The sequence below is a fragment of the Anastrepha obliqua genome, chromosome 2 (genome assembly GCF_027943255.1).
Source record: "Anastrepha obliqua isolate idAnaObli1 chromosome 2, idAnaObli1_1.0, whole genome shotgun sequence".
NCBI classification, from domain to species: domain Eukaryota; kingdom Metazoa; phylum Arthropoda; class Insecta; order Diptera; family Tephritidae; genus Anastrepha; species Anastrepha obliqua.
In genome coordinates, this window is record NC_072893.1 from 69707382 (window position 1) to 69730437 (window position 23056).

General features: G+C 35.9%; 1 protein-coding gene across 1 annotated transcript in view; it reads right to left on the reverse strand.

Annotated features, from left to right (window-relative positions):
* Window positions 1-2176: 2176 nt before the first annotated feature.
* The window catches only part of LOC129238195 (interaptin), a 29801-nt gene continuing 8921 nt past the window's right edge, over window positions 2177-23056 (reverse strand). The window contains exons 3-7 of the mRNA XM_054873236.1: window positions 14143-14331; window positions 6029-6170; window positions 5722-5874; window positions 5275-5647; window positions 2177-2443 (exon numbers count right to left, since the gene is read on the reverse strand). Coding sequence (XP_054729211.1) covers window positions 2177-2443; window positions 5275-5647; window positions 5722-5874; window positions 6029-6170; window positions 14143-14331 — 1124 coding nt within the window. The remainder of the gene's footprint in view (window positions 2444-5274; window positions 5648-5721; window positions 5875-6028; window positions 6171-14142; window positions 14332-23056) is intronic.

Sequence of the window (23056 nt, forward strand, 5' to 3'; positions counted from 1 at the left end):
GCAAGCGTTAGGAAATACACTTCAAAGAATATCGATTGCCAGCGACGTGATGAGTTTTTGAGCGATAAACTATACACTCATACATGTACTTGTATGTATGTATGCACTCACACATACACTACTTGAACGCATGCAGTTAGCAGCCACTGCTCGGTTTATGACAGTTTAAGTGGTGCGCTGCGAGAGACTGCGATAACTACAGTATTTACGGGCATGTTGAAAATGCCCATTTAGTGCTGTCAGAGACCAGAGCTCTACTAACTACTTAACTTAACTTGTCTAAATACAAAGAAACCAAAAATGAAAAATGAGAATTGAAAATAATAAAGAAGGAGAAAAGAAAACAATGACGGAACAAGGTCAAGGCTGCGCATAGGGACTTTGAAGATAGTAAGGGAAAAGTGCATCCAGCACCGGCAATTGTTGATTCTGTCATGCGGTTTGACGTACTGTGTAACCAGAAAACCTACACACATATTTACATATATATGCATGTGCATGTCATCGCTATATCAATAGATACACCGCGCGTCAAAATGTCGGGCGTTTATTAAATGGTGAAAATGCGCTACATCGTCAAGGACACAAGTTATAAAAAAATCAACGGTATTTTTCAGCAGCTTCAAACTTGCACTTTGTTAGATTAAAATTTAATAAGCTATGAAATTGCATATCAAAAATTTGTCTGAAAATTCTAATTAAAATGCCTGGAATTGAGAAGAAAACTTTGCAGAACCATCAAATACGGATACGAGATGGGCTCGAGGGTAATATAGCAACTACTGGGAATGAAAGGTCAGATAAATTAGTCAGGAAAGGGCTTAGAGCCAGTCTGTAGAAAGGCAAAGAAGAGCATACTGAGATAATTAAATGAAGAAAAAAATTATAAAAAGTCAACTGAATTTTTTAGGAGCTTCAAACTGGCACTTTGTTAGACTCCAATTTAATAAGCTATAAAATTGCATGCCAAACAACGTGAAATTGAGAAGAAAACTTTGCAGAACAATCAGATACGGTTCCTATGGGTTCCAGGGCACATAGGAATTACTTCTCATATTTTAGAAGTAGAAGAAAGACAAAGATCATGCTGGGATAATTTACCAGGTTTATCGCAATCAAAATGAAGGAAAAAATTATAGAAAATCCACTGAATTTTTTAGCAGCTTCAAACTGGCACTTTGTTAGACTAAAATTAAATAAGCTATAAAATTGCATACCAAATTTTTTTTTTTTTTTAATTCTAATTAAAAACCATGGAATTGAGAAGAGAGCTTTGTTGGATTTTTAAAAATTTTTTTTGTTAAGTTTGTATCTTGGTTTTACTTGGAGTTTGCTACAAAACGAGCTATACTTTTGTAAAAAACAAAACAGAAGATTCAAAAACAAAAAACAAAAATGGTCAAAACTTGTCAAAATGTTAATGTGGTAGCATTTGTCGCGTTCTGTACATCCAACATCATGTATCTACATACACTCACCTACATAAACCAAATTGTCAATGCAAAGTTTCTTTTTTCGGCATTTCTTCTTTCACTTTTTAACCTTTGATGTATGCAAGTGGATAACCAAAGCCGCACACACAAACACACATACATATATATATATATATATATATATATATATATATATATCAGACGCTCGAAAACACAATCACTCGAATGTCATGCAGTGAATCTTAAACCTTTTCTACATCCATTTCTATAGAAATCCATTACATTTACATTTTTTGTGAAGAAATTTCTTTCATGCAGATACTCAGGTATTTATTTTTCATTTTAAATTTCATTTTATTTTATCATTCACTTGAATTGTCTGTAAGCTTTCATTTTTTTAAACAAACTTTCAGTCTATTTAAATGCAACTAAACGGCCAAAATTTACTATTACTTTACATAAATACTCAAATAAATTAGTTTTAAAAATAGAATAAATAAATAAAAAATAAATATTTCGCATAAATATATATAAATAAATTAAAATTGACATTTGTCTTACACAACTAAATTGGCTTTAGATGGGCTTCGTTTTGTTACGTGTAATTATTTTAACATTTTGCCATTATTGCTTTCGAAGCTTCACGCATCCATAAATAAAGAAATAAATATTAAATAAATAAATAAATAAATAATTTAAATAAATTATGTTAAATTAATTTAGAGAATTAAACTAATTCATAATTAGAAGGCACGTTTTCGACTGTATTTGCCCTGTGTGACGGCGCGCGCCACTGTCTCTGCAAATGTGTAGCCATCTTTAGCGTTAGTTTCAATGTGGCTGGCGGGTAGCACGAAACCATAACGACCAGTGTCGCCCATTTCAATGGTGTAGGCGTATTTGATGCCCACAAAGCCCTTAGCCCAATCGTCTGAGCCGCCTGCCGCTGGATAGAGAGTAGTTGCTGATGAGCCGATGGTGTACTTGCCACCCGATTTCTTCGTGATAGTCTGGTTGAGGTAATGAAATAAAAATGAGCAAAATTTAGAATACATATACATTGAGCAAATACATTTTTTAAGCAAGAAATTTATATATTTGAAGCAAATTTAATAATTTTGTAAAGAGTATCCAAAAAGGTACCTAAGATTTGATTTAAGGAAGAAAAAAAAATATTTTCAAGCAAAGCCATCCTTATTGACAGACAGCCAACAATCACAGCTCTCAATTCTCTTCAGCTTACATCAAAACTAATGCACAAATGTGTTGATAAGCTGCATATCTGAGGCCAGAGCAATCAGGGAGGGGGCACATAGGAATTACTAAAGGGAGGATAAATAAGTCAGGAATGGGGCGGCCATCCCATTTGTAGATCCAGCGCCATTTTGTGGCCTACGTAAAGGTAATTTCTCCTCTCCTATTTTGAAGGTAGAAGAATGACAAAGAAGATGATACTTGGATAATCCACTGGATTCATCGCAATCAAAATCAATCACAGGTACCTTAATCTAAACCGATTTAAAGACTATGGAATTAAATAAGAATCACCGCTAGAATTCTAACAGGGTATTGCAGGTTGAGTCATCACTTTACTAAACTGGAAATATATGTATGATCCTCTAATGGAATTTGAAAGTTCTGTAAAGAGGAAGATGAAACCGCCGAACATGTGCTGGGATCCTGCCCCGCATTGACGGATGAGCGACACAAACCGCTGGGTAAACATACTTTAACAAAGTAGGAAATAAAACTAAATAAAATAGAGAAATTTATGGAGGAAGTTGGCTCTGAAAAATACTCTGAACTCATAAAGTTGGCACAATGAGGTATTTCATTCACTCATAATCATTACAAATTCCTAGAGTTCCAAGTTGAACCATAGCGCCACTCATAATGCTAGGTTTTAATATCTATATTAAAACTTAAAGTCAAAGCATGGGGTTATGTATGGAATAGCGCATGGATCAAATGGCAATGCTTTCCTCTTTTATCAATATTGTCCATTATCGTTTTGCATAAATGCGACTGAATTTTATTGATGAATCTCCTTATGCAATGCATTTCTAGTTGGGGGCTTGTTGGCATGCAACTTTAAGTTCAAATAACAACATAGAAAGAAATCTAGTGGTGCTAAACCACGTGGGGTGAGAAAGAGTACATGACCAGGACATGTGTCATGCATTAATTAAATTCAAGTCACGTGATGTCCACATCAATAACATACAATTTAGCTGGAAATAACCCGGTTATCATGTTGTTATATCAAGCGCAAAGGATAATCATTGCTTGATCAGCCCACTTTTCGAAGAAATTTGTTCTTATGATGCCTCCAAAATTCGGAACAAGCACTCGCACTTGATTTCACCGAACCCCAGATACGCCTTTGACTACAGGAAAAACCATTAAGGTGAAAGTGAGCTTCATCGCGTAGGACGATTTTGCTCAAAGAATCGGCATCCGCCTGCTTATATTCAATAATCCATTCCACGAACTATTCGCTTTATCAATCGTATTTGTAAGCAAGCGAGGAATAGGTATCTAGTTTTACTTAATGCCGTATAGAGCTTCATACAATTTTCGGTCTTATCCGCAATACCGAATTGCTGTTGCCGAGCTTTCATCAACACTTTCCCGCTCTACTTCGATATTAAAATTTCCATGGCTTATTATTGGACGCCCAGTGTGGTTGGTGATATTAATTAATCCAGTCTGTCTGAACTATTCGATTACTCCCTTCAACGTTGACGAAGAGAAATCAATATTCCGCCAATACACCGTTGTTTTTTACACAAATTTTGAACTGTGGCAACCGAATTTTCTTTATTTTTGAAATTTTTTTCAACGATTCTTCTTTTCTCTCGCGAGGAGAGTACTCCATTTAAGCTAACGCTAAATAGTCAGCTGTTAAATTAACGGCGAATTCAAATGCTGCGTGAGTTATGTGTGAACACCCTTTACATGAAATATTGCGCGTGTACCTTTTCCTCAAAAAAAATATGCCCGATTGCTGCAGATAGGCATAATACGATGAAATCTCCCAATCCCATTCAAATAATTTTTTACATCGCTAATTGGGAACTTTTGAAGCAATACATTGTTGTTGTTCCAACATATTTTTTGCATATTTAACCTTAGACGCTTTTCAGCTGACAACCGAATGTCCTCCCATACCTCATATCCTCCGAATTTACATAAGTCTCGAAGGGTTGCTCTATAAAATAGTTATTTGGCTCTCAATGTTTGGACGGAAGATCAATACTAATGGTTCTAAATACTTAAAAGAAATACTCTTGATCTTGATAAATCTTGCGCCTCTCTCTCTCTCTAGGGACTTTCATCGCTGCTTACAGAGATGAGTTGTGAGGGATGAAGTTCAATAGCTACAATTTTTTACATTCTTCTGCCGCGTGTTTTATCTCGAATGGTTTAATTTTTTCGTACAGCTTCTGTTCTTCAAAAAAATAGCTGTAGGAAAAAATACTAATAAAAAAATAGCTGAGGAAGAATCTTCTTTCCTATGATATACTCTCGCCAGGTCACGCTACTATTTACGCATTTTAATGCGTTTGGATATCATAAATTTATAAAAAAAGATGCTGCAGTTCTTTAGCCGTTGGGCGCTGGTCTACGTAGTCGAGCAGCTTATACCTATGTATAAGTATTATAAATATAGAGGTTCTCCTTCCCTTAAGTAAATAAATTTACTGATGTGTCACACTTGCTTGTGCCCGCCTAACCTCATCTTTTTCGAGACAGTGCATCGATCTCTCATTTCTACTTCTCACATATAATAACCAAATTTGCATGTTCATCTAAGTTTCCATTAATTTCTTTAACTCACCGTTCCCGCTTGACGCGCTACGCGATCCAAATCCGATTTATCGGCGGTAAGAAGGTAATCATAGCCCCATGGATACAAAATGTATTGACCATAACTGTGGAATGAGAGGTACGCCTGGAAGGTGTCACGTGGATAATTGCTAATGAATTTCGAAATGTAGAATGTTTCCGGTTCCGAGAAGGCCTTACTACCGCGATATGTTTGCGAACAAGGATTTGCTGACGTACCCTTGCCGCCCCATTTATAACCGAAATTACGATTCAGGTCGACACCAGGGCATTGACGGCCATGCGAACGCATATTTTTGCGCCACAACCGATCGGTGGTGTGTGTGTACTCATAGCCATCGGGATTAGCCACAGCATGTATGTACCTGTGAAATATTGTATGAAATTGATTACTACTTTTGTTCAGAGGTGGCAATAAGAGCGACTTTGCGTGGCTTACCAATTGACATTGCGCATATATTCGGGTAAATCATCCCAACCTTCAACCAATTGATTGGCAATAAATGTGACCGTTGCTGGACTAATCCACTCGCGTGCATGCATGCCACCATCGATCCAAATGCCTGGATTGCCAGGATTACCGTTGGAGATTCTGCAAATTGAAAAAGTGCAAAGTTACAAAACGGAAATGAAAAAAACTGGCAAACACGTGTGGAAAGTTATGCGTTGAAAAAATGGGGAAATGTAAATAGTTTTTATTTCAACACACAATTGGATTATTTCAATTACAATTGTTTTGCACTCACTTCAAAATTTTCAGCGGTCGTTTCTGTAACGAATAACCGATTGTTTCCACTGAGCAAATATCAGGATATGTCTTTGCCATGTAATCAAAGAAACCGTGGATATCCGCCAGGCGATGATAGGCCTTCCATGTCAGACGATGTCCTACAAAATAAAAGAAAATTACAAATCACATTTTTTTTGTACACCTGTGTTCACAATAATAGCAGCGCTGCGGTATGTGGCATGTTTTGACTACTTATTTATTTTTTGTTTTATTTAAAAAAAAATTTATAAAAGTGTTGTTCATACTACAACAAAAACCATATAACTTAAAGTTTATAACTTTGTGCGAAATATAAAAAAAGGCAAACAATTTTTAACAAAATTTCAAAATTCTTAATAAAAATCTTTAGAAAAATTCAGGTGTATGTACAGTGGCGGTCATAATAAAACAGAGTTTGACTATTTACTAATTCTTTTTTAATGTTTGTACAAAAATATATTTCACTGTACAACAAAAACCATAACTTAATGTTCCAAATTTTGTACAAAATTAAAAAAAAATTAACAAATTTTCATCAAAATTTTAAACTTTTTAAATTTAGAACTTCAATTTGAGGAATGCACAAAAAATTATTTGTATGTGCAATGATGGTCGCAATAAAAGCAGCGCAACCACTGCAAAGTTTTGAATTTAGTTTTAATTCCAATTTTTTTATTTCAGTTTTTTAATTTTTTTATAAAACTATATTTCATACTACAACAAAAACCATGTAAATAAAAGTTTCAAATTTTGTGCAAAATTAAAAAAAAAATTTAAAAGATGTTCATTAAAATTTCAAAAATTTTGATACTAATCTTTGGAAAAATGCAGGTGTACATACAGTGGCGGTCAAAATAATATCAGTGCGACATGCGGCAATGTTGTGACTATTTATTTCTTTTTTATGTAATTTTTTAAATTTTTTTTTAAATATATTTCATACTACAACAAAAACCATATAATTGAAAGCTTAAAATTTTGTACAAAATTAAAAATATTTTAACTATTTAATCAGAATCTTTAGAAAAATTCAAGAGTATGTACAGTGGCGGTCACAAAAAACAAAGCAGCACGATATATAACAAAGTTTTAAGTATTTATTAACTTCTTTTTAAGTTTTTTCATAAAGCTATAATTTATACTAAAACAAGAACTATATATATTAAGGTTTTCAATGATTTGAGGATTCAGACTTTGTACAAAATTAAAAAAAAATCTAGAAATTGTCATACAAAATTTCAATTTTTTCCGAATCAGATTCCTTTGAAATATATCCAGTCTGCAATTTTGCAGCCAATCGAATTTTGAACTTGAGGTACACATTTCAAGTGGCTCAAAACTCGCGTTGATTTTTGACATTTTTCTTTTGGCTGGTGGTCTTGAGTATTTTCTCCGCATAAAAAAAAAATTTCGAGCTTCCGTTATATGGAAAAAAATGCAGAACACACTGAACAAAACAAATTATCAAAAATCACAGCGAATTTTAAGCCACTTTAAACTGGCAGAAAAAAAGGTTGAAATTTTTACGAAAAATTAAAATTATTTGAATTTTTAAAAAGTTTGCACAAAGTTTGAAATTTTGAGTTGTATGGCTTTTGTTGTAGTAATATTACACCAAAATTAAGTTCATTACAAAACTACATACATAGATTTTTCTTAAAATTTTGAAAATTGTATGAAAATTTACTAATTAGATTTTTAAAAAGTTTGCACAAAGTTTGAAATTTTGTGCTGTAAGACTTTCGTTGCATGATTTATATTTTCATAAAAAATAAAAAACAAAAAATTAAATATGAAATAAATAGTCACAACTGTGCAATATGTCGCGCTGCTATTATTGTGAGCACAGGTGTGCGTATGGAAAAAATTTCGGTTTTGTGATGCACAAATTAATTTCGCGTGAGTAAAAAATCCATAGAAAATTCAACAACGTAGACGCCTATGAACGCATATTCATCAAAAAGATCGTAAAAAATATTTCAGCAGACACCGGAAATGCCACAAAGTGTGCAATAAATTGCATATCGTCTGCACGAGTTGACTTTTATGCCTTTTAAGTGAGTGCAAAGTGCAAAGGGGTGCGTTTTCTCCGATTCGAACCTAATAACTTTGAAAGAAAGTGCGCACAGCGGTTGCATACTTTGCCGCTTTTGCGTCTTTTGGGTCATTGTTCTTTGCGCGTTCACCGAATGGGGTTCGCCGTGTTAATTGCAGTTCCATTTGCATGTGTATCAGGTTGCACTGCCTGCGATGCCTTGCTGGTGGACACATTTTGCTTTGCCAGGTATCCTTGCATTACTAGGAGTTATTGCTATCGAAATGAAATTGTTTTTATATTGATTAAACAAGCCAATAGGGCTTTTGATTGATTGAAGTTGGTAAAATTCAACAATTGTTAATTGACGCAATATGTGCGGTATTTTGAAGAGAATTAGGGGGAAAAAACAAAACCAAAAAAAAAAAACACTTTTGGTGTCAATTCTTGCACTTTGGCTTCAACAATTGTGTGGATAAATGCAAAAATCTTCACTTCAAAGTCATCGGTTAGGTTAACAACCGCTTGAAAGGGATGCTAAAAAGTTTTAGTTCAGTAGTTCCTTTCGGATGGGATGTCGACGTCGTTATTGACTCCAGCGTTCTCAAACATGCTAACGTATTTGACTCATTAACTCTTCTAGTGGCTTGCGAAAAATAATGCCATAAATTCAATCTCTCTTTTTGATTCTGTAACAACAAACTGCAGTTCTGCGTGAAGAATTGTACGAGACAGTGTTTGTTCAACAAATGTTTTAAGCCGACTTCTGCCGCTGGTTTTTTATGAGAAGTTTTTTAATGGAAGAAATACACTCGGAGATTGGCCATAGCCTGCTGAACGGGGACCGCTGTTAGAACAAACTTTTTCTATCATTTGGTGTCTCATGTCCGGAGATTCGAACTCTGCCACTTTCGAATGGTAAATACGCATCAACCCATTCGGCTACAGCGGCCGTTATTCCTATCTGAAAACAGTAAATAGTAGCATTAGGCTAAATCTGACGATTGTGCTGAAAGATGGACCAAGTCATCGCCTAATTCATGCAATTTTCCAATCGCGACTGCGAACTTCCTCATGGACTCTCCTCGGTGCGTCGTCATCATGATAGAGAATTCTCTTCTTCCCCATATGCTGTGAGTTTTGCTTTAAAGATATTATCTTCGATTCAATTCAACAGCTTTGCTTAACACGACTCCTTAATTGTTTCACCTCTTTTGAGGTAAATGAAGTGCATGATACCGCGCGCAACCCAAATTCAGCCGTCATAACCTTCTTAGCTGACAAATCCACCTTAGCATTCTTCGGCTTCCATTAACCACAAAACTGTCAGTAACCACTGTCCCGACTGGTCCTTGTCTGCTGATGTGCTGTGATTAGTCTGTGTTTCGTCGGCGTATGCGAAATTACTCAAAACTCGTGTGTATTGTGACTGAACCACCTTGTGAAAGTTTCAAACGATGGCGTGCGTTTGTTGCCAGTTGTGAGCAAACGTATCAGGGTTGCCGTTTATATAGATAGAGGCATCTTTGTGTATTGACCGGTCCTTCAAGTCAAGACCTTCTTCAGCTGATCTTCCCAACGCAGAGGAGGCCTTCCTTGTGCTCTGCTAACACCAGCTGGTACTGCATCGAATACTTTCAGAGCCGAAGCTTTTGTATCCATTCGGACGATATGACCCAGCCAACGATGCCGCTGGATCTTTATTCGCTGCAACGTGCAAATACCCAAAAATCGTACGCAGAATCCTTTTTCTCAAATACTCATCGGATATTGTCATCGTCCAAGCTTTTGCACAAAAAGTTAAGACGGGCACGATGAGAGTCTTAGAGGGTTGCCTTTTATATTTTGTGCCTTTGCAACGCCATATCACGAGATAGAAACACCTTTAGGCATTGGCCGGACCAACATACATTTTGTAATATTGAAACATTTGTTCTCAAGAAGATCTGTTCTCGTTGGATATCGCATAATTTGATAATTTCCCGAAAAGGGAAATGTGTCGATTGGTGTAAAGAAATGTTGAAGAACCACGGTGATTCAAGGTACGTCTATGTCATCGCAACAGATGGAGAATCATAGATTTATGCATATGAGCCGGAAACAAAAGAGCAATCGTCCATATGGGTGTTCTAAGGCGAGCTTAATCCAACAAAAGTTTTTTGCGGAAGAAGCACCTCAAAGCAAATGGCCGCCCGTTTTTCGGAAAATCTGGTCATGTTGCAACTGTAACACTAAAGAAACTTAAAATACTCAGTTCTGAGTGGTGCTCAATTATTTGTATCTCGGAATTTTTGGGGGAAATAAAGAAAACCAATCCCCAGAGACGAGTCTTTCTTCACCAAACAATGCAAGCTCTCACGTGAGCCACACAAGAGATTTTTTGAGCACTCAAAAGATCGACTTAATGTGTCCTCCGCCTAACAGCCCTGATTTGGCAACTAATGATGATGCGAGGTCGTTTTTCAACGCCTGAAAACCTGTTGAAGACTGGCTTTTTCATGTTTAACATATGTATTTCTGAATCGAATTCAACATATCTCTGTTCTAGCTAACGACTTGAGCTTCCAGGTAGCTTCCTAAAATTTAATTTTCTATGGATCCTCAAACAGGACGAAAAAAGGCCAGACCCGGGTGCTCAACCGAAGGTTTTAAAAAAAGTGTTCGACGGAGGATTAAATGGCCTATTAATATACTCTCATACAAGGGAAACTAATGTGGGAAGCAGACAGCGGTGTGCCAAGCCATGTGATGGCTCCTATCTAATGATTTTATTACAGTTATACATTTTAAGCAAACGGTTTTCCATAGTAAAATGTTGATTCAATCAATGAGCACCCCCAAATTATGAAGTTTTCAATTTAATTCTTCAAATTATTCTTCAAAAATAATTGAACCAACAACAATAAATTCTCTTAAAATTGCTTCAGCTTTCATCATATGCTGAAACGCGGGGATTTTCGCGCCCCTTCAACTTTATCTCATTCAACTTTGTTATATAAACGGAATTTGTATCAATTGCTGCAATAATTTATCCACACTTGAAGTTGACTTTATCATTTAATTAAGGCGTAACAAAACACGAATGGCCCACAAAATTTACACTTCATTATCTAACCGAAAAACAAACGATGGCGGCAACGGTGGCGTACTAATATTTAACAAAAAACAAAAAAAACAATTCCCAAAATACATACCAATTGAGCGAAAGGGTGTACTACATACATACATACATGCATATGTACATACAAACAAGCGCATACGATGGGCGCAAAGTGTCAAGAGGCCACACCTCCCCTTTCGAAAATTTAGTTACCAGAAAATTTTCGACATTTTCGTGCAACTGTCGCTCGTGTTGATTTTCGATAAATTAGTTAGTACGCCCAAAAATTTGTGGCGTCATATATTCAAACATTCGAAGTGTATTAGAATTTAAATAACTAACACTTCTCATGCCAAGACATAATAAAAGTTGGTGATTGTGTGAAAGTTTCTAAACTCGTAAAGCAAGCAGTATCACCTTAAAGAAGTCAAGCGTATACGAATTGCAGGGTTTTCCACTACTATTTCTTTTGTTTTTTTCTGCAACCCCTGCTCATAGCATAAGTGCGGCACATTATCAGCTAACCGTCATTTTTCATACCTGCTTATGACTTAGTTTTGGTCGCCGCGCACAAAGTAATTTCGGCGTTACTAACGGCCCATCAACAAACCACCTTTAAAGCACAACAAAAATTGCACCACTATAACTATTGGCATTGCCATTGCAACCGTCACATTCGAACGAATTGGCTGAATTGCCAAAGTTTAGCGCGAAGGCGATGAAATGCATGTGGATGAGGAGGAGTAAATGCAACAACCCCTGAAATTTTGAAAATGTGTTGATTTTCTTAATGCTTCACACAGAAGTCTTTTGCAGAGTTTCGGAAAAGTTTTCTAGTTTTTGCTCCCTCTATAGCTGCGAACTATGCCCATGTAGCTTCTGTTCAAAAAGTGTCCGGAATTTCGCATTCGCTATTAGCGCAGTCAAAATTGTTCTTCGAGATTGATACTCCATCCAGTTGTTTGCATGGTGAAACTATTTTTCGAGGTGTGCTATTTAGCAGATTAACTTATTTGGCTCTGAGCGATTTTGACAGAATCAGCTAATGGGCTGACGTCACTTGGGATGTGTTTAACAAAATTCAGCTTGTGTTAGTGACATGCGAAAAAAATCAACACAACGTAACTTCGTTGTCGTCTGAAGGCGGATTGGACGAGTGTGTGAATACATGTGAAATGATCATGCATAATTCGGCTGCCCAACCTCCCAAGTGACGTGGTAGCCGAAGTTCCGCGCACAATTTTCTTTTTCACCATAGTTAAAGAGCAAACCTAGTGAATCTATCATCCTTGACTTTTGCGGGCAAGCTGCCGGTTGACGCGTGGGTAATATTTTTGTAGGAAAGTTATTGATGCCTTCTTTGAAATTTGTTTGTATCGAATTTAATTGAGCAAAAAGTTGGAGCTTCTAGCTGCAAATCATGCGCGGAAGGATTGAAAATGTGGCTAGCAACCGAGGAGCTCCGACATTGTCGAAAACATAAGCGTACGCGCGGTCGAGTGGCACAAGGAGTTTAAAGACGGCTATGATTTGCTTCATTTTGGTCTTTCATTCACAACTCTTGCTGTTGAAAATCTTCAAAGGTTAAGACAATTGGGATCTGGGTTCCCGGATATAGGAACAATATATAGGGAAATGGCATTGCTTATGAGCTTGCCAGGAAGGGGTCGATTGAATTGGTGTCAGAGACCTCCCCCGGTATTTTATCTAAATCCACGTTAATATCATTCCAGAGGCTTCTTATTCACCTGACATGGTCTTTGATGACATTTTTCTGTACTATCCACTCATGTTATCATCGTTCTAAGACGACTGTTTACATAAAGAAAAAATCGCATAAGAAATTCAAGATGATTTCAGAGTCGGTCCGTAAAAAGTGTTTTGCAGGAAGACTTCTGCCTTTAAAGAAGTCTGGGAATACTGTATATTTTGTGGCCACCATTGCTTTTCTATTTGAGATTAATAAAATGTGTTTATTTTTATATATGTACAGTGACGGGGAAAATAAAAGCAGTGCGGCAATATTTTTTTACTATTTTTTTTTCATTAAATTCATGTTTTTTTCCATTAAATTTATGTTATTTTTTTATAAAAATATAGCACATTCTACAACAAAAACCCAGTAACTTAAAGTTTCAAACAAAGTACAAAACTCAGATAAATTCAGTAAATTTTCAAAAAAATCTATCAAAATTTTGTACTTTTTTTCAGAATGTTATGAAAAAATCTGGTTATAGGCTTTTATAGTCCCTTCAATTTTGTTATAACGAATTGCAAGCTTTAAATGGCGCAAAATACGCGCTAATTTTAGTTTTTTTTTTCGCCGAACTGTTGCACTTTTTACCATATAAACTAAAATTTCAAGCATTCTTTGGAAATTTTTATATATTTTTGTGAAACTTGTCAGAATTTTGTCTGAAAGCTTGGAACTTTTTAGTCACATATTTTTTGTGGTAGAATTCAATAATTTTTTATAAAAAAAAAATTCAAAATAAAAAATTTAATTAAAAAAATTAACAATTAAAACTGAGCGCTTTGACGCACTGCTTTTATTTTGACCGCCACTGTATATGTATTTGGTTCTCATAAACATATTTTGTTTTTCATTCGCAAATTGTGGTTACTTTTTGAACAGAAGCTGTGTATAGCTGTGTAGAAGCCCCTACAACGTTTTGAATAAAGTGTGAATTGTTGCCAGTGACGCCAATGACAGCTTACACATTTACGCCTGACACTTTTGCCAATGCTTACACCCATATATCTCCCTCGCTCTTTCCCTTTCCCTCTCTTCCTAGCCACTTGATTGCCTGCCAACGTTCATCTAACACCAGAATCTTCGTCATCGTGTGCAGCTGCACTTTGTTTTTGGACATTCAATGCGAATTGCGCAGATTTTCAGAACTAACACTCTCACCTTTTTTTTCGCTATACTATAGTAAACTTTGGCTAAACTTACCCTTTCGATTTTGGAAGGATGCAATTTCAGCTGCGCTGGGGTTTTCCGTTTCGATGACTTTTTGCAAATTGTCGATGAGAACAATTCGCGATAGATTTGCGATGCGTACATGTTGCTCTGCTTCGCCCAACACTTGTGGCTTCAATAAGTAATCGACCTCTTGCTTCACCTCCTTCCATAATTGACCACCTGTAGTTAGTTAATAAATTTTCATGGTTGATTCGTTAATCGTTGGTTGCGGGAATAGGAATACAGGCGTTCGCGTGTGAATGAAAGAAAGCAAAACGAAATCAAGTTAGACAAATTAGATTTTTATGTGTTTTTGTGTATATATATATATATGTGGGTACATGTAGTTGTAAATATATAAAAGATTAATAATAAGATTATAAAAAATTAATAGGTATTTTAATTTACGTACATTTATATTTTTGTTTTATTTATTTTTTCGCTAATCTATGAAATTTGTGGCCATTGTTCGAGGAAATACGAAATTGCGGAACGAATCGATTATGAAAAACTGCTTATTATTGTATATCAACTACAATATCTCTATTGTTATTGCTTATTTATTTAATGAAAATTCATAAAATTACTAATGCGCGCCTTTATGCTTGTATTTTTTTTTTTCAATGACCTCAAAAGGGTTTGCGAAGAGATCGGTCGTTTAAGTTAGTTGCTCGTGGCTTGAGTGAAATCAACTTAAGGGCATTAGCCCCCTAAAAAAAAATATATGTATATATAAATAAAAAAACAAAAACAAAATGCTCAATTCAATTCAAAGCAAAATTTATTGCTATTGTGCAGGCAAGCAAATTTTCTAAATGCCTCTTTCTAATTTTTTTTTTGCTCGTTTTTTTTTTAATTAACAAGTATGCTACTGAATTTTTAAACAGTTGAGAAGCAATTTTTATATAGCCTTTTACTGTAATTCGGAAGTGTAAACATAAAAAAGAAAATAAAAAAAAAATTGTTTCGTGGCATTCCTCAGGCTTCTTTTGAGTTTGTCTTTTGTGTGGCAAACATTTTGTGATCTCACTTTTTTATGAAGTAAATTTACATATCGGCCCCTTTCTGTGTTAACCTCGTATCTACAAAATCATAATTTTCAGTAAATCGATAAAAATGTTCAGTTACTTAACTTCTATGAAAAGTTATAACTTATTTGATACGATACTTATAGTAGATACGAGGTTTTTGAACTCGAACATGTAGATACGAGAAAAATCGAACCGCTCTGAAAAAAAAATTCTATAATCATTATGAACATTGTATGTTTTGTTTCACGTAGCAGGAGTGCTAAGGGGTGTTTTTCACTAAAAATGTCAATTTCGAATAAAATGAAGTTACGAGGTTAAAACAGAAAGGGGACGATATACAAGGTTACTTGCCAAAGAGTTCGAGTTTTGTTTATTCAAGCGGTTTAACAAAAGACCACGAAAGTTTATTTTTTTCTTAAATTCCTTATTGTCAAGGTTTTGTGTAATCTAACGAATTTAGTTAAAATAGACTGAATTTAATATCGAACTACAAATTTATTTTATTAATATTACTACCTGAGTTTTTCCCCTATCGTGTGTGGAAAGCAAGGCATATGAAATTGATTGTAATACAATAGTAGAACAAAAACAACAAGAGCATTAGGTACATTTGGTTTTTACTTTTGGTCCTTAGAATGTCGAAATCTATAATCAAAGATTGACAGTTTAGAGTAAACAAACAATTTAAGCAAAATTTGGCAATTTAGAGACCAAATAAATAGAAAAAATAATATCAGATGCCCTGCCCTCTTACTACTACGTGTTCAATATGCTTTTAATGCCTTGCAGAAGCGGTGAGGACCTTTCAGAGAAGGAGACTGTTGAGTAGTTTTTCTCTAAATGTCCGGGTGTGGCAGCTAGACGATTAATGTCACTGGGTACTTCTTTCTTCGACAGCCTCTATTGCATCAACACTTCTGGCTGGATGTAGATACCTGCCTACCTACCTGCCTTGAATCAAAGGCTTGTCTAACAGCCTAATAGCCTTTCTTTACATAATAAATTCTAAAAATATTTAATTTGATAGGAAAAATTGTGCCGAAGTTATCGGAACTGCCAACTGAAAAGCCATCCCATAAGATATTTTAGAATGACAATTATCCGTAAGTGGAGACGTATGAAAATATAAGGTCTCTAGCAGTTTTTTTACTAAAATCCAAAAATAAAAAAAATAAAAATAGTTCGCGCATAATGTAGTGTGCGTCTTGATGTTTTTCCACAAATGGAGGGACCTACAGTTTTACATCGTCACAGAAAATTTCTGCACTTCGTAATAGAAAATATTTATGCATTAAAATTAAAATTTTTTGTGGTCGTTGTTTTAGAAAAAGATTAGTGTACTGAATTTTTACCTTTCTTTTACATTTTATATAAAAAATATTTATTGTAATAGAAAATATTTATGTATTAAAAAAAAATGTGCGGTAATTTTTTGGAAAAAGATCAATGTGCTGAATTTTTACTTTCCTTTGGCACTTTTTAAAAAAAAATTTTAAATTTATATTTTTTTATGAACACTTTTGGCAGTCACTGTATGTGTCCAAAATTAAAGCTTACCACATTTTTTGTTAATTTGCGATGGAATATCTATGAATTGGTGGGGAAAGCGGCCTCACGAAACATAAGTTTGCAGTAACATATTTTGAGAGAATTTGTGAATGGTGGACTGAATTACTTAGGGTTAGGTAACTTGGAAAATGCAGTTTTTTTCTTGATATGAGAGAAACATTTTATTTTTAGTAGTCTTACGTTAGTAATTTAGGAAGCTATGATTTTTAACTTAAAGTCAGTGCTTTAGCTGGTTCTACAGAATTTTTCGCAGTCTCTTAACTCAAATGTAATCAATAAATATTCAAAGAAAGTTTAGAGTTATAAAATTTGTGGAAAAGAAGCTATTAAAACTGAGCATGTTTTTAAATAGGTGTATACCTATAAAATGAGACTTTTTTCAATTTCAAACGTTTATTAACAAAAAATGGTTACAAATTTTATCTTCAAAATAATAGCCATCGCTAGCAACACATTTTTCCCATCTCTCAGGCAATTTGTGGATGCTGCGCCAAAAAAATTGGCCGTCTTTGGCCCCAAAACCAATCATCGAGCCATTTTTTGGCTTCTTCGTGAGAATTGAAGCACTGCTCGGAAAGTGGGTCACGCATCGGCGCAAACAAATGATAATCGGAAGGCGCCAAGTCTGGTGAGTAAGCCGCATGCACCAGCGGTTCCCAATCGTACGTCTCCACCAATTCCCGGGTCGCTATTGTTCGATGTGGCGGTGCATTGTCATCAAGAAAAAATACTTTGTGACGCCGATCGGCATATTCTGGGCGTGTTCGGTGTATAGCGCTGTTCAAATCGGCCAATTGTCGTTGGAAGCATGCACCGTCAACTGTTTCACCTGGTTTTATTAGCTCGTACCAAATCATACCATGCTGATCCCAGAAAACACGCAGCATTGCCTTGCGGCCGAAACGATTTGGTTTGGCCGTTGTTTTTGGCTTGTGGCCGGGCGGACCATACGACCGTTTACGCTTGGGATTGGAGAAATACACCCATTTTTCATGACCCGTAACGATTCGATGCAAAAAACACTTCCTTTTGAACCGGGAGAGCAGCATTTCACAAGTGGTTTCACGATGTCGGCAAATCGTAGTTTGAAGGCACGAAATTCGAAATTTTTAAGAGCGAAAAAAAATGCATTGTTGTATGAAACGTAACAAGCAATGAACTGAATATTGTTGACAGATGACAGACGAAAAAAACAAGGCATTTGGGAAGGTTTAAAAATACTCCTAGCAAAATCTATGTACTAATACCTGAAAGTCTCACATAGGTATACACCCTCCTCCTATTTGTGGCGTGCGTATTGATGTTGTTCCACAAACGGAACCACGGGCATACATATATACAGTGTACTCTCTCCTAACGTACACTTTTCTTAAAAGGACACCTCCCATAAGGAGACATTTTTTTTCAGTCTGCAAACGGACAACCCTCCCGTGACAGGACGCTTACACTTCTTCCCCTCACCAAAGATATTTTAGTCCTCACATGAGCGGACAGCTTAAAAGCGCTGCCTTGGTGTATCAAAATCAATAAATTTGTTATATCTTGTTTATTTCATTCAAAAAGCGTGGGAGCAAGTAAGTCCATAGACAGTGAAAAATTGTTTAGGGGAAGCTGACTTTGAGAAAATCAACTTTCCTACTGGCGATAGGACGGTTATACCGCAGAGGATGAGCTTCCACTATCGGAAGTTGCTCAGTTCACCAACATTATTAATCGAGCTCAGAAACAAATTCACGTCGAGGTCGAAACTGTATTCATTTAGGTAAACAAGTCTTCATAAATGATGAAGAAACAAAAAATATCAATACTGAATTTGCAACTCTCGCTGGTCAAATCTTCTGAAGATGAACTAGAAAACGAGATTGACGACTAATTCACTGCTTATAAAGAGACTTATTTAGCAACGAGAAAACTAAACGCTCTTTCTTTATAGCACAGCGACCTCAAAGGCGTTGAACTGCTTACTGATCTTCATATATACCACCAAGGTATTGAAATTAAATTTAAACTAAAATTTCTGACTTTTTAAATGAATTTGAATACCTTGTAGAACAAAATTTGTTTTTTACATTTGTCGTTTGTTTACAAATTCTGTTTATTTTGTCAAATATTTATGTGTATATTTGTGCTGGTCTTGGAAATAAAACTGATCTTTATATATTTGATCAGTCACAAGTTATTTTAACTTTTTTACACTTTTCTCATAAGCGGACGCCTCCCATAAGAGGACACATTTTTCGTCCCTTAAGAGAGAGTACACTGTATATATGTTTTATATCGCAGATGGTCGGCAATTTATGAAAAACCCCAATGCCGTATGTGGGACATTTATTGCGATAGAAACTAAGAACTTATCAAAGGAATACTTTTTCTCCTATTTGTTAACAATAAAACTTTGGAACATCTTAATAAAAGTTTAATTAATATAAAATTTTCTTTCAAACGTGAGAAATTATTGGCCTGAAAGCAAAATCTGTTAAAGTCATATATGTAAGTATGTAAGCGGTGTTGTCGAAAGCCCACAGTTATGTTTGTGTGCGCCTTTACATATTCTATATTAATTTTTTATTTTCTTATAATATTTTTTTGTTTTATAATTCTTTTCACTCCTGCTGAGAAAACTCATTATATCTTTTTCGCTATTAACGCAAACTCATTAGCCATGGAAACATTTGCAATTTGCACAACTTCATGCAATATTTGAGCAAAAAAAAGAAATGAAAATTTTCAGTCTTTCGCAGTAGCTCATATAAATCACATCACTCATATAAGGCACATACCTTCCACTAGGCTAAATATGTATTTTTGTTGGCATGTAAAACGCAGCTGATAGTGAAACAGTTCATATACATAAACATATACATACATACATACACACACATGCATTCAGCCGTAATCACAAGGACTCTTATTACGTAAATAAAAATCTGAGCGAAAATTGCATGCGAACGCTTATTGATTCCAGTATATTGCCAAATGAGTATATAAGATGACTGGTGTGCGTTCTGATACGATTCCGATTATGAATTTGTGTGCAGACAACCCGGTGAAGAGTGAAATTAAAATACCACTTGACGCATTTCGAAAATACTGTTTCAAAGCAAACTTGGTAGAAGTCGGATCGGAAACAAGCACACAGCATGTACTCTCTGAGAAGAGCAAACAATTCCTGCTTAAATGAGACACTGCCGTATTACACAGAGGAAATGTTGAAAAGCTTGGCGTAAATTTGTGAAAATTTTAAAATTATGAAAAGAAAAAAAAACATTCTTCAACTCCCATTTAGCGGACATGTACTATGCATAAGCGGGGTGTGGCATCTAAGGTCACCTATTACCGACAAACAATTTTGAAATATCTTCTAATGTACTAAGGTTAGGTTAGGTTGATACCCTCAGGCTCACAGCCCATTGTGATGTCGCGTGGGGAGCTTTCCCTATTTCTCCAGTGTGTGCTTTTCAAAAATTTTAGAATATCTCCTATTTCTGCAGAACTGAGATCTTCCAATTCATTAAAAAATTATCTGCCTAGAATAGTAAATCTCCGTCTGGATAGAGCGGGACAATGGCACAAAAGGTGCAAGATTGTCTCTTCCCTTCCTCGTCAAGACAACTTCTACAGTAGTCTTGTGCTTGCACACCCATCCTTTGGGCGTGCCTGCCTACCTAGTGGGCAGTGCGCCGTTATGACCGAAATCAGTGTCCAAAGACTGTGTTTATTTTGGCTTAGCAGAGATTCTGTGCGTTTAGCATTGAGAGTCGGCCACAGTTGACGGGCGATTACGCCGTCTTTCGTTTGCTTTCCTTACGATTTCTTCAAGGATGTATAGCTTACATGCTTGTAAGGGTATACCTATCTCATTGTCTATGTACTCATCGGTCAATTTGGTGCCGAGTCTCGATAGTTCATCGGCTCTGCAGTTACCCTCAGTGTCGCGATGGCCAGGAACCCATATTATCCTTAAGCGAAATGACTCAGCCACCTCGTTAAGAGATGTGCGGCATTTCATGGCTACCTTGGAGGTTGTCGACTACTTTGTGAGGGATTTTATCGCCGCCTGGCTGTCAATGAAAATGTAGATGTCATTTCCAGATATCGCATCACACTGTACCAATGTCTTATGTATTAGATTATTACTAGTATGACGTGCCCGTATTTAGGGGAAGACAATTATCATGGTCGCAGACAGGTCACTCATTAATTTTAAAACACAATGCCTAGAGCGATTCACAAAAGGGGACCAAGGACCGAACCTTGCGGTACCCTGGAACCAAAAAAACAAGATGTTGTGAAGCCTTGCACATGACTTTTGGAATTCTTCCTGAACGGAATTATAAGCTTGTCAGCACCATCAGAAAATCCAAAAAAGTGTTTCAGTTTTTGCAACAAAGATCATGATTTACCGAATCAAATGCCTTAGAGAAATCTAGAAGGCAAAGAAGGTCAAATAGATCGCCGTTGTTAAATTGCAGCGAACAAAAACTCTCTCTTTTCACCAAGACCAGAATTATCCGCAATAAATTTTTTTTGTGTTAAGGTTTGAGGAAAATAAATAATTTTGCTAATTCTGTAACATTCTTTTTCATTAGAACAAACAGTAAACGTCTTGTCGGTGCAAGGTATTTTGAGTACATCGCGGATTTCGAGCGGAGATGCAAAAGGTTAATTACTTAAAAATAGTTAAAAAAATTAAATAATCACCACGAAATTCTGGATTATGGCTCCCAAACGCCTCAAATAAACCAACAAAAAACCACGACATTTTCAAATATCACTTCAAAGGAGTTCCGAACTTCAATGTAGTAAAGCGCACCAAATTCAACGGATTTTGTGTAATTTTTTATACATCTTTCAGCGTTGCTGCATATCAGGAAGAGTCGCTCCTTTAACGTTTCAAAAAAAGCTTATTTATGAGGGAAAAGCTTCAATGTAAGAAGGTATAGAGCTTATAGAAGAGTATTCTAGGGTCCCTTATAGTTAGCCGAGAATGTCTTTGAATTTTTGGCTTAGCAGCAATCACCCCAACCTACCAACCTCATCTAATTATGAAACGCATTTCTTCAATTACGGGGTCCCGTTGGTCTAGAATTTTCAAGAAATTGATTTATTTATTTATTTTTTTTTTTTTTTTGATATTTCGCAAGTATAGGCTTTAAAGAATATACTGTAAAATTTTTGGAAGGATATTCCTAGTATTTTCTACAATATTATACAGCCGTTTTAGCAGGTAGTGCAACTAGTCAACCGATTCGTCTGAAATTTTAATGTGTCGTTCACATCAATGGCTATTCCAATTATTTCATATTTTTTTGGTTAAAAAGCTGAAAACCCCCGATTTTTAAAGTGTCAAATCCATAACTGCGCCTTTTTCTCAATTTTTTATTCTAGTACAGGATATAGCTACAGTCATGAAATTTAAATTGAAATTTGAAAAGGTCGAACCAAGGAGCATCAGGAGATTTGGTGGCTCCTAGAACACTCAGGCTAAAAATCCCATTGTATTTATAGCGCTGGAAAGAGGGTAGATAATCAAGGAGGGAAGGAGAAAAGTATCAGAGAAAGAGATAGGAAAGAATAGAGACGGAGATAGAGATAGTTAGTCATGTGAACATTTTCCAGATTCTTTGGCAAATCTGTAAATATCCTCCAGTTTTAGAAAGACGGATATTACTCATTCTCACGACATCGGAACTCGTAGCCTTGCTCTAGGAAACGCAGTACACTTACAGAGAAAGTGCTCGGTGCTATCCACCTCCTCCAAGCAGGACAGGCACATTGGGTCCTCAATGATTCCAATGGTGGTCATATGCTAACCCTATGGGTTGTGTCCTGTAATAATACAGACCATCAACCGAACGTCTTTCCTTCCAAGTGTTAGTAGAAAGTTTGACAGTTTTCTGTTCGGATTTGTCACAAAACACTTTGCAGTTCTGCAGCGTTCTAGAACGGACCATCGCTCTTTATGTAGATTGCCTACATAATCGCTGATCCAATTCATGATTCCCGCGGAACTGATTCCGATTATTGGCTCTGGCCCTTGTGGGGGAACCGCCGATCCACGGTTGGCCAATTCATCGGTAATTTCGTTTCCTTGAACACAGGAGTGTCCTGGAACCCATATAAGTACAAGCCTGTTTTGTCTTGCGACAGAATTAAGCTTCTTCTTACATTCTTGAACAATCTTCGAGGTTTGCTTCGCGTTCTCTAGGGCCTTCAGTGCAGCTACAGTCATACTTATTAATAAGACTTTTGGTTTTTGTGTTTCATATAAATAGAAGAGCCAAAATGGGCAACACCGTCCAAGT